At 32.8% G+C, this 12,984-nt stretch overlaps 1 protein-coding gene and 1 long non-coding RNA gene across 4 annotated transcripts; one reads left to right on the forward strand and one right to left on the reverse strand.

Annotated features, from left to right (window-relative positions):
• The first annotated feature begins 960 nt into the window (after window positions 1-960).
• Window positions 961-9,138, forward strand: LOC110672781 (L-galactono-1,4-lactone dehydrogenase, mitochondrial). 3 transcript variants are annotated; one of them, XM_021835651.2, is made up of 7 exons: window positions 961-1,751; window positions 2,624-2,874; window positions 3,341-3,526; window positions 4,525-4,945; window positions 5,500-5,640; window positions 5,894-6,072; window positions 8,673-9,138. In XM_021835651.2, exons 1-6 carry the CDS (start codon window positions 1,098-1,100, stop codon window positions 6,050-6,052), a joined length of 1,812 nt encoding a protein of 603 aa, XP_021691343.2. In that variant the 5' UTR covers window positions 961-1,097; the 3' UTR covers window positions 6,053-6,072; window positions 8,673-9,138. The 3 variants fall into 3 exon arrangements, with proteins under 3 accessions (XP_021691343.2, XP_058003234.1, XP_058003235.1); XM_058147251.1 differs by having other exon boundaries at window positions 8,901-9,138; XM_058147252.1 differs by lacking the exon at window positions 8,673-9,138 and adding an exon at window positions 6,455-8,319.
• On the reverse strand, window positions 7,152-9,145 carry LOC110672782 (uncharacterized). Its single transcript, XR_002498364.2, has 3 exons — window positions 7,841-9,145; window positions 7,656-7,740; window positions 7,152-7,358 (listed from the first exon to the last, which is right to left on the reverse strand). It is a non-coding gene; the product is annotated as an uncharacterized LOC110672782 (long non-coding RNA).
• Between the last annotated feature and the right edge of the window lie 3,839 nt (window positions 9,146-12,984).

Genomic DNA, 12,984 nt, shown 5'->3' on the forward strand with positions numbered 1-12,984 from the left:
CCTCAATGCAGGCATTGTTTGATTGTTGGGGATTTATGGGTGACGGGACAAAAACTCTAGCTAAGCCAAATTAGTATCTAAGGACAAAATCTGTTATTCATTTACTCAAAAGCAGAAGAAGCTCCAAAAAAGGAAACTGCCTAGAACTTGTATGCTGTTGACCTCAATCTTATGGGATAAACATAAGCACTTCTAACATGGAAATAGATCACCTCACCTCCCAAAAGCATAATTTAAAAAGCATTGTTTAAATCAATATAAGCACAAACAATGAAGGATAAATTATAAGTTAGTTCTCTAAATTTATCAAAATCTATATGTTAATTTCTTTTTTTTTTTTGAAAAATTATTTCTCCCAGATTTTATTCGATAAATAAAATAGTTACTTAATTTAAATTTAATATAATTTAGAGTTTATTTTATAAGCAATGACCAAAATTATTTTAATTACAGTTTCAATTTAAAGTAATTATGCCTCTTAAAGTGTATTTTATCAATAAAATATTCACCCATTATATACATGTTTTACCGCCTTATATGATGGGTTTTTTTTTTTCAAATTTTATCATTATATAGTTTAAATTTTTATTTTAAATAATAATAATAATAATAATAATATTATTATTATTATTATTATTATTATTATTATTATTATTATTATTCTTCGTGTGATTGCATTCTTAAAAACAGAGATAAGTGTAAATGGATATTTTTATGGGAGTTTTACCTTGTTTGCATAGGTAAAAAGCAGGGAGGAAAGGAAATAATAAAAAGAAAATAAATTGTTTTTATTTGGATAAGAAAAAAAAACAAAAGAGAAGAGATCCAAAGAATAAAATAGTTTATTTTTGATAATTTTTATTTTTTAGTTTTTATTTTTTAGGGAAAAATAAAGGATAAAAAATAAAAAAAAAATCTTTTTTTTTTTTTATTTTCCTTCCTCTAATAATTTGTCCAAACACAGTGTTAGGAAAGGAAAGAAAAACGAAAAGAAAGAAAAGCCTGAACGTCCGCACAAGAAGACTAAAAAACCCACAAAAACTTCTTTCTTCTTGGATTGATCCACTGTCACTCCCTCGGACCTAGAAATACTCAAAATGTTCAGAGCCCTCTCTCTCAGACGTTCCTTCCAATCTCTCCATCACCACCACCCCTCTATAGCTCTCGTCGCCGCCGCCGCCACCGCCACTAGCGGCACTTTGAAAGACCCATTTAACCCACTACGTGCATTCTCAACATCCACTCAGCCTTCTTCTTCTGATGCTGAGCTTCGCAAGTACCTAGGCTACACAGCGCTTGTCCTTTTCTGTGGAGCCGCCACTTACTATTCCTTCCCTTTCCCAGAAAACGCCAAGCACAAGAAGGCCCAAATTTTCCGCTATGCTCCTCTACCCGAGGATCTTCACACTGTCTCTAACTGGAGTGGGACCCACGAAGTTCAGACCCGAGCCTTCCACCAGCCCGAGGATCTCCAACAACTGGAGGAGTTAGTGAAGGAATCTAATGAGAAGAAGGCCAAGATCCGCCCTGTGGGGTCAGGGTTGTCTCCAAATGGGATTGGGCTGGCACGGGCGGGGATGGTTAACTTGGCGCTGATGGATAAGATTCTGGAGGTGGATAAGGAGAAGAAGAGGGTGAGGGTTCAAGCTGGGATTAGGGTTCAGCAGTTGGTTGATGGGATTAAAGAGTATGGCATTACTTTGCAAAATTTTGCGTCCATTAGAGAACAGCAAATTGGTGGCATTGTTCAGGTTTGCTATCAGCTTTATATTTTGGGTCATCAAATGTGTAAAGTTAGTATTTTTATGTGAGAAAGAGCTGTTGCACTGCACATGTATAAGTTGATTCTGACCCTTTTCTCATACTTTTGGTTTTGGAGAGGAAAATTTCATTTTTGTTCCCTAAAATTTAGTAATTTGAATGGATCCCACATTCATAGCAGCTGAAATTTTTCCTATATTGGGTTATATATATATATATATATATAGAGAGAGAGAGAGAGAGAGAGAGAGAGAGAGAGGTTTCCTGGTCCAGTGGTCCTTGTAATTTGTAATTTGTTATGCTTCCCTACGTGAAACTGCCTGTTGGTTTGATTAAAATGATTCTTACTTTTGGGTTAGGAAGCTCAACTAGTTGGCCGAGAAGATACTCATAATGTTAGTATGCAACAGTTAATAATGCGTGTTCTATCCTAATGTACTTTGATGCATATTTTTTTATTCCCACTTATAGCATCGGTTAGCAGCTCAGTTTTTTTCTCTTATAAGATCTGGCAGTAGAAAGAATTAGATCTGTACACTACAGTATCTGATCATTTGAGAAATGAAGTGTCTAAACAACACGATATCACACATTTTCCTTGTATGAATTATGATTGGCTTGTGCAGTCATTGATAAGCTAGGAAGAAGCTGTATGGTCATTGAGTTCAGCTCCTCATTTAGAAATGGCTTGTCTCTCTGCTTCTTAATGTGATACTTAAAAGATTATATGCAACCATAGTAATAAAGAGAAATTCTGAATATCTAATTGAACTAGGCCTATCAGGAATAAGCTGGTATTAAAGTATGCCCTTTTTGTATATTAGTTTGAATTTGAACTCATTGTCTATTTGCTTCTTGTTAGGTTGGTGCACATGGTACTGGTGCAAGATTGCCACCTATTGATGAGCAGGTAATTAGCATGAAACTAGTCACTCCTTCCAAAGGAACAATAGAGATTTCAAAAGAGAAAGATCCAGAGCTCTTTTATCTAGCTCGCGTTGGTCTTGGGGGCCTTGGAGTGGTTGCTGAAGTCACCTTACAATGTGTTGATAGGCAAGAGCTTGTGGAGCATACGTTCATCTCGAACATGAAGGAAATCAAGAAAAACCACAAGTAATCATTTGCTTATTATCATGAGGATGGTTGAAAATTTGTATCAAATTCAAAGAAATTCGATGTTTGGGAAGTTGCAGCTTTTAAATTTCTCCAAAGATTAATAATCGAAAAATACAGGTGGTTTGGGTCCTCAATTTCTATCACAATCTATTCGATGGTGAAATATTTGTAGTCAGGAACCTAGGAGATTGTCCAACTCTAGTGTTTGACTATACGAGTATCCTTCTAAGTAAAGTTCATCCCATAGTATGTTGTACACCGCCTTTATCTGTCATATGATTGGCGATGCATCATTATCTATATTTCTTGTGTGAGACTAATGCAAAATGCTTTTATCTCTTCATATTTTTTTTTTTCAAGTAAAAATGTCTCGCTATTCGCTCATTGGATAGTTGAAAGAAATAATCTTTGAGTTTCTATTTGTTTCTCTGGATTTAAAATCCATATATTTTTTGTTCTGCAGGAAATTGCTATCTGAGAATAAGCATGTGAAATACCTATATATCCCATACACTGACAGTGTTGTGGTTGTGACATGCAACCCTGTTTCCAAATGGAGGGGTCCACCCAAATTCAAACCAAAATATAGCAAAGATGAGGCTATACAGCATGTTCGTGACCTTTACAAGGAGTCCCTCAAGAAGTACAGGTAGAGTTATTGTCAGTCTTTTGTGGCTTAATGTTACACATTTATACTTGTTTATTTGTTCAGTGTGTTAGACTGGGGACTTAAATCTGAGTGAACTGATGATAGTTGTGAATTTTATTTGTATTACATATCTGCATATCACTTATAAAAATATACCTATATATCTCAAATTTGCTAACTAGTAACTTTGGTCAAGTAGAGAAAACTGGAAATCGTATTTCTTCTGGGCTCTATAAAAGCCTGCAGAAGCTGAACTCTTTTATTTACTTTCTTCAAACTTTATTTTTCTTCTCTCATCTTTAGCTTGGCTTGAATCTTTAAAAGGTCTTTATATTTAGCCATCAGGTAGTGAAGGCATAAAAAAACTTTTGGATTTGTTTGGCATAAGGAGAAGAGAAAATATTTGAAGTTTCTTGCTTTTCTGCTTTATCTTGCTTATAGACCGTATAATTTCCTTCATTGGTAGGCAGTAGCATATCTCTGGTTTATTTAGTATTGAAACTGACTGCCTGAACTTCTGCCAAACCAAGCAAATTTAGCCTGTCCTTTTAGCATATGATCTTCTTGCAACAAATTAAACATACAAAAGTCATAGGGGATTTGTTAACAATGTCTAGTTATCTATAGAAACAAATAAGAAAATAGCACCAACTATAATAAGATAGAATAAATTCAGAAGGCTTGCTCAACAAGACAATAAATTCAGAAGGCTTACTCAAGAATAAAAATGAGTAAAACAACAAAGAGGAGAAAAGAATAAGGAAGTCACTTTGAAGGGACAAATGTTGATGCAATATAGGGTTTGGTTCGTTAAAACTTGTTTTAGGGAGTTTGTAGCCACTGATTGAAATCTTCTTGTTTATATGGTTTCCCTACTCCAGTTATTTGTGGTATCATTTTACTTTTGTAATTACTTTTTCTTCAATTTATCCATTTAACAATTTCTGTTATTTTGTCTGTTTGTCTGTCTGTTAATCTTGTACCTCAGTTACTTGCAGGACTGGAGTAAATGCAGCTAAATCTGTTGATGATGATGAAACGGACGAAAATGAGCTTTCATTTACAGAGTTAAGAGATAAACTGCTTGCTCTTGATCCTCTTAACAAAGACCATGTCATAAAGGTTAATCACGCTGAGGCTGAATTCTGGAGGAAGTCAGAAGGATATAGAGTGGGATGGAGTGATGAAATCCTCGGCTTTGATTGTGGTGGGCAACAATGGGTCTCAGAAACTTGTTTTCCTGCTGGTACCTTTTCAAAACCAAGCATGAAAGACCTTGAATATATAGAAGAGCTGAAGCAACTCATAGAGAACGAAGAGATACCTGCACCTGCTCCTATAGAGCAGCGTTGGACATCTCGCAGCGAGAGCTCCATGAGTCCTGCTTCAAGCTCATCCAAAGATGATATATTCTCATGGGTAATTTCAGTTCACCTTTCACTAATTTTATTTCACTGGATTCATTATTTGTTGCTATGCCTTTGATTTGATGGGTAATTTTGACATGATGCAAAAGCCTATTGAATTTTTTTATCTTTTTTTATCATGCTGTATGCTTGACCATTTTACTTCCCTGTACACTATGATGGAAAATATCCTAGTAAATACAAGAATAGGAAAAAGTATATATATATTTGTCCATGTTTCTCCATCTGATAATCTACTCCCCTGTAATTGGTATGATTCAGATTACACGACTTCTCCAATTTATGTACCGCTGATCTCTTTAACCTTAATTGGTTCTGATTAGGGGTGTACACCGTCTGTTTGTGCAGTTTGGAGAAATTTTGAAATCTAACATAAAACTCTGATTTTTAAATTTTCAAATCAAACTGATCTATTTAACTAAAGAAACCAAACTGTAATATTTTGTTCAGTTTGGTTTTGTTTCTTTACTGGTGTCTAGTACATGCATCTTTTCAGATGTCTAATTCTGGCAATTGGCTTCTAACCTTATTTTGAATTTTTATCAGGTTGGTATAATCATGTATCTTCCTACAATGGATGCTCGCCAAAGAAAGGAAATCACAGAAGAATTCTTCCACTACAGGCATTTAAGTCAGACACTGTTGTGGGACAAGTATTCTGCTTTTGAACATTGGGCCAAGATTGAGGTTTTGATTGAATCTTTCCAAGATCTTTTATTTTGACTTATGTTTGCAAGTTTAATTATAAAGAATTTATGTAATATGGTATTTTCTACTAATCTTATTATTATTTTTTTTGGATATTATATGCACTTCAATTCTTTCCTATTTTTAACCTAAAACGTTTTGATGTTAAATTTTTGTTTCAGTTCTATCAATTGATGCATGTAGTCATTTTACATAGTTGAAATATTGTTATTTATCAACAAATGTTTTGCAGGTTCCTAAGGACACTGAAGATCTTACAGCTCTGCAAGCAAGGCTAAGAAGGCGTTTTCCCGTGGATGCATATAATAAGGCACGCAAGGAATTGGACCCTAACAGAATCCTTTCTAATAATAAGCTGGAAAAGCTGTTCCCATTATCAGAAGCCATTTAAGAAGCATCTTTTTTTGATTGGTTAGTCATTTTGTTCTTTCATGCTATTTGTGAATGCTTGATATTTTATCATGCTTTTGCCAGTTTGCTGGAAATGCTTCAGTCTATTTTCTTGACTGTACATTAATTTGACAGAACCACCCATATAATAAGATGGTATATTGTTAACTGTACCATATCCAATAAAAATTTTCTCAGTGATTAAGTCTCAGTCTTGTGTTTAATGGTGCATTAGAACATAAATGTATATTGGAAGCACTTGGGAAAGATTATTGAATCTGGTAGGTAATCTGTTTTCTGTGAGTTCCATGGATCATAATAGAAAGATTAGCACTGTAGAATTATTTTATCCTTGTCTTAACTAAATTGTGCGCGTGTATGTGTCTTGAATTGGTTTGATCAGGACTGCAGAATCATTCTATCCTAGCCTTGAATAAATTTATGAACAGGTGTGCGTTTTTTAAATTAGCTTGATTTCATGATTTAGAATGTCTATTGACTTCATGGCTATTTTCTCATTTATGGTGGAGCATTAAATTTTCAACATCACATGATTTTTAAGATCAAAATTACCAATTGGATTTGTTTTACATTGCCTAAGGTGGGAGAAAAGCTTACGGTTTGCTGTTTATTGGGTATCCCGTCCCAATCTTCACTCTGAAAAATAAGTATAACCATTGCTTTTGCGAAGGCTTAAATGATTTAAACCTTTAGTTGCAGCAACTTTTTTTGGGGCAAATATAAGAGCATAATTACTTGAAAAGATGTTTACCTACAAACGTGAAAGATGAATCTAAATGAAGAGCAAGAAACAAGGAATTCTAACTTGTGGGCAAGGAACCATGATGACCTCAAAGCCTCAATGCGGGTGTTGATCAGGAGCTAGTGTTGAACATGAATCCAGTCTTAGATTTTGGTTCTCTGCCTAATATATTGAACTGAGCCAGACCCAGAAATAGGTCTTTTTAGCAGTTACAAGGCTGGAAGGATTAGGCCTTTGTGATTAGTAATATGCTTCTAACTCTATTTTTAGAACTGTGGTCATTTCTCATCACTTAGAAAACCCAAATGTTGAAACTCAGAAAGAAATGAAAATTGAATGAGGAAATAAAAAGGTACAAATATATTAATAGATAGATTGTTTGCTACACATGTCCTATCAATTACATTTATTACAATAATCTGATCAATTATAGAAAAGCAGATCAATCAATACAAATCCATAGCAGAAGCTATGCTTATTTGAACCACTGATCAAAATTCAGAAGCAAGCTTCACACAGCCAACAGCAGCACAGAGCGAAGAGGCTGCATCAGCAAGGGAAACAACAAAAAAGATAAGCATTAGGGGTGAAAAGGAAAGAGAAGCTTTTCTGAAGAGAATAGTTTTCTATGAAATATCCAATGACATCCTCTGTTCCATAAACGTAATCTTTGGGAGAAAGAGTAAAGCTACTTTTATGAGATCCTCTGTTTCATAAACATAATCTTTGGGAGAAAGAGTAAAAGCTATTTTTATGAGAGAGAGAGAGTAGTTTTAGAGCCCTAATTAGGCACAAATATGCACAGTTGTCCATACTACAAAAATTAGCTGGCCTGACTTACCATCCTTCAATAAAGCCTCTGTCTCCTTTCTTCTTTGAATGATGGAAGCGCTTCTTCCCAGTGGTGGGAGTCTCAGTTGGGTACCCTTTTCAAGAATAAAAGAGATATAGAAGTTAGTTCTTCCATATTGAAAAGAAAGTCCACACACACACACACACACACACACACAGATAGTTACTAGAAACCTGCAGGGGGATTGGTTTCTTGCTTCTCTGAGTTAGGCATTCTTGAGGAAAAGCAGAGGAATCTTGAGCCTAGTCGTGTCTCTCTCTTGCTGCAACTGTCGTATTCACGTAGGCAAGGATGCCTAAACTAGGATATACTTGCAGTTGTTTATATGCATTCGTTCATCTCTCAGAATGAATAGATAAATAAACTTGATGAGTAAGCTTTCGCTTTTGCTTGGCACAAATTGATTCCTGAAGTTGCTTTCTTTGTTGGGTCGGTAATTAAATATTCCAAAGTTTTCTCATTCAGAGAGCCAATACAACCCTGTTCAGACTTTCAGGTATTATGAAGTTGACATTTTGGTGATTGAAATTGGCTATGGCAAAGGCATCCAGAGCTTTTAAAGGAAACCTCCCATAGGCTGTAGGATAAAAGATATTGCCATATTTACCCTTTAATTTGATCTTCAAAAGCATGTTAGAAAGAGTAGATAAAAGCATCCGAAACTGGGTTTTCCAGCTCAAAAGATTACAAAAATAAAAAGGCATGTGTAAGGGCTGATTGGGATTCTTTACTTGGAACAGAAGAGAACACGATAGAAAGCTTGGGGAAAAAAAGACTGAAACTTGATAGAGAATAATATGTAGGATGGTAAACATTTATCTGCTGTATCTTTCCCCACAGAATATGTGCTTTGAGCTCCATTAGTTTCATTTTCACCAGCAAAACACTGAAAGAACACGGTTTTGACTTTCTGCAGATGAGAATACACGTCCACACCACAATTAATATTATGTGCATTTAGATTTATATATTAAATGAGGTTTAACTCAATTTGTATACTTGCAGGTGGAGATGAAGACTATTTTTTCTTAAAAAAAAAATCTATATGAGGCCACTTGACTTGAGAAGATATTAGTTTGAATGTGAATATATGGTGGTGATTTTCATATGTTTAAAAGTGGAATGAGTTCATTTGGGTTAGCATCAAGTAAACATCATTTACAGTGAAAATATATGGTTTATCCAAATGCACGTGTCTGCATATTATTATATCATAATTCATGAATAATGTAGGCTGGCATCTTCAAGTTTGCGTGTGGATCTCCAGCATGAACGTATGATTTAGAGTATTCCTGTCTGAAATAAATTGAGAGGTCATTTTCGTTATTGAGTTCTCATATATGTGGATATTATTTTAGTGCCCGTCTCATGTAATAACAGATTAAGCCTTAAGGATTGAATCCTTGGCATCATCTACCGTAAAAGCTTCTGAATTCTGATATATGCAACAACAGTCAAATCTTAATCTTAATTATTTGGGTTGATCATATTGTTCCTTTTTCGTCTTTCAGCTCTTTTTTACTTTGTCAAATTGATTATCCCAAAGCTTTGAAGCTAAAGTTGATTCTAGCGAATCAGAGCTCCTTGATTTTTTTTAATGGAACCTTAGTTTAGTGGTAAAGTTAATTAATTAAAATTAAAATATTGAAATTAAGTTTTAATTTGAAATTTTATTAATATTGAAATCGTAAAATTTAGTGATGATGAGTAGGCTAAGCAATAAGAGGGTTTCCACTTTCCCTATCTCAATTCTCAAATGGGTCCCCAGTAAAGTATCATTTATGAATTCTTGGAAATTAAGGGTCCATTTGTTTTATAAAAAATATATTATTAGAAAATATCTTTTATATTTTATAATATTTGAAGCATTTAGGAAAATAAGTTATCGAAAAATATTTTTTTAAAAAAATTAAATTATTTTTAAGAAAAATGATTTTTTTTTTAAAAAAATTAAATTATTTTTAAGAAAAATGATTTTTTTTTTAAAAAAAAAATTTATTTTTTATTTTATAAATTTTAATAATTTTATTAAAATATAAAAATATTTATATATATATATATATATATATGATATAAACATATATCATTAATTTCATATTGTTATTAAATAACAGAAAATGTTTGAATAAAAAATACTTTTTAGAAAATGTTTGAATAAAAATACTTTTTAGAAAATGTTTGAATAAAAAATATTTTTTAGAAAATATTTTTTATAAAAATATTTTTTTGCAAAACAAATGAAGCTTAAATGGATAACCATGCTCTTTCTACATCTTCATTTATGTTTTCTTGTTTCATAATATGAACATTAAGATCAAAATCACTAGAAAGTAGCATGAAAAAATTAACTTAGATATAGTTTATTACAGATTGAAGATATAAATATGAGCATAAAGCTCTGTTTATTTCATAAAAAATAATTTATATATATAAATTATTTTTTATAAAAATTATTTTCTAAGAAAATATTGCCTATAAAAATAATGTTCATTATTTAATTGTAATGGTAAATTAATAATATGCATTTATGTCATGCATATATAAGTGCTTTCACATTTTAATAAAATTATCTAAATTCATAAAATGACTCATTTTTAATAAAACTGGTTTAATATTTCTTTGATTAAAAATATATTTTTTGTTGACTCATTTTCTAAATACTCCAAACCCTAAAAAATATAAAAAATACTTTTCAAAAAATATTTTATACAAAACAAAAAATAACTTGTAAATTGAAAATGTTTTTCACAAAAATATTTTTTATTATTTGGTTACAATGTTAAACTAATGGTATGTCCTTATATTATACATGTATAAATTTTTACATTCTAATAAAATTATTAAAGTCTAGAAAATATTTTTTTCTTTTTGAAATATAGTTATTTTCTTTAAAAATAACATAATTTTCCCTTTCACTAGAAAAATATTTTTCGTTGACTCATTTTTTTAAATACTCCAAAATTATAAAATATAAAAAATATTTTTTAAAAAAATATTTCCCGTGAAACAAAGAGAGATCAGTCATCATTCATTTTCCTTTGCTTTAACAACCCTTCTAGTCAAATAATTATTGCCACCTTCTCCCAATACAATTTTCTCCCATCACTTTTGACAAATTCTTGTTTGACATTGGTGCTAAATTTTCGTGCACAAGCACAAAATGAATTTGATGTCTTCAATCTAATTTAACAAAAATGTCATTCATTAAAATTAAATGGAGAGATATGAGTTTTAATTATGATGTAATCGAGTAAAGTTAAATTGATATAATGTATTATTTAAATTTAATAATGTTCACATTTGATTTGATTTTATCTTATCAACATAAAAAGATTTTGTGGTTTTCAAATTAATAGTTTTAATAAAGTCTATTAAAAGGGAATGACTCGTTTATAGCTTAAGAAGAGAAAGGACATTCATACTAGGATATCAAATAGACTAGTTAGCCTACACCTTTAGGCATCTTTGATTCAAAATGATCTAGTCTTTAAGAAGTTCATATTTTTTTAAAGGTACATTTTTTTTTTATCGATGTATGAAATTCATAGCAAATCAAAAGGGAAGACCTCTTACAAAATGGTTTTGAATCATTAGATTGCTACAAAAAGAAGAAACGCTAAGAGCTGTTTTGCTAAATAGTGCGTGGCTCAATTACATTCCCTTTTAGCAAATGAAAATTGATTGTTATCTAGTGATTTACAAATCTCTTAGATATCATGCATAATACTATATATTCTAGAGGGAGGGGTATTGTTGTTAATAGCATCCACCAAGACCTTGCAATCTCATTCCACAATTACCCCATGAAGATGTTTATCAGCAATAAAGAGAAGAATTTTGTTGCATGCCATCACCTCCAACAAGATTGCCTCTAATAAATGAGATATAATACCATAGCTCCAATCAAGAACATAGCCCAAGTAGTTTCGGATGACTGCTGCAATATCACCTTTGTTTTGCGATGAGTCCCCTATTGTATCATAGTTCACTTTTAGCCCATTTCTAGGGGGGGGGGGGGGGGAGGAGGGACAGTGGGCGGGGCGGCGGGGTTGGGTGTGGGGGGGTGTGTCCAACATTGGTAGAGTAATTGATTTTCTTGAGGGACAACTCTATCTTTCATATAACTTCCATAAAATCTTCATGAGTTGATACGACATTACTAATAACTTCTTGCAGAGATCTTTGATGACCTTAAAGAGAAGCTCATTTCGACATTTCCATAAGCTCTATAAAAGAAACACAGCTAACTGAGTTGCTTCCCTACTATTATTTGCCTAAGATAGTGGTCTATCAAATAATCCCTCAAATCAATCATCGAAGTACCCCTTAACATAGTGGAGCACAGGTTAAAAAGGGAATTGAACCATATAGTTATTGCTCTAGGACACTAAAAAAAGAGATGTTTTAATGATTCTGTCTCTTTGCAAAACAAGCATGCCGGTGACACGTTTGGAATTATGTTGCTGACTAACTCACTAGATGGAAATTTCTCTATTAAAAGTGACCAAAAAAAAAAAAAAACTGATAGCTTGGTAGGGAGTGAAATTGACCAAAAACTTTTCTAAAATAATTCTATCCGAAGCTAAGAGTTAGGTTCCAGCTCGCATTATGTCCCCTATAAATCTCATTTTGCATTTGCTTGGCTATATAATATCCTGATTTGACATTATAATTCCTATGACAATCAAAATGCCAAATTAATCGATCCTCCATCCTATGAATGCCCAAAGGAATGGAAAGAATGCTTTTGACATCTTCATAATTAAAATTTTACCTCAATAAAGAAATATTCCATGAGTTGATAGTAAGGTCAATTAGTTTAGAAACCCAAACTACATCCTCATTATGATTTTCTTTAGGCTGGGGAGGCCTTGGAAACATATGGGGGCTCCAACAATCTTCTTTGCATAAAATGGATTATCCATCTCCCATAAGCCATCTAATACCTTTAGTAAGAACTCCTCGTACCCACAATATACTCTTGCACCCCCATGATGGTCTACTTCCCTCACTGGCTTACAAAAATGATGTGTAAGGGAAATATTTTCCTTTAAGGAGGTGAGCAAGGAGAGATTGAGGCTTGGAGAGGATACGCCTTCCTTGTTTGTCCATTAAAGCCATATTAAAGCTCTCTAGATTCTTGAACCCCATTCCACCCTAATTTTAGGCTTACATAAGGAATTCTATGAAAACTAATGCATTTTTGCTCATCCTTCTCTTGCCCCCACCAGAAATTGGCTACCAAGGAATTAGTTGATCAATAAAGAGTACTTGGCAACCTAAAACAAGATACAACATGTACTGACACTATTGATGC

This window comes from Hevea brasiliensis, chromosome 5 (assembly GCF_030052815.1).
Source record: "Hevea brasiliensis isolate MT/VB/25A 57/8 chromosome 5, ASM3005281v1, whole genome shotgun sequence".
NCBI classification, from domain to species: Eukaryota; Viridiplantae; Streptophyta; class Magnoliopsida; order Malpighiales; family Euphorbiaceae; genus Hevea; species Hevea brasiliensis.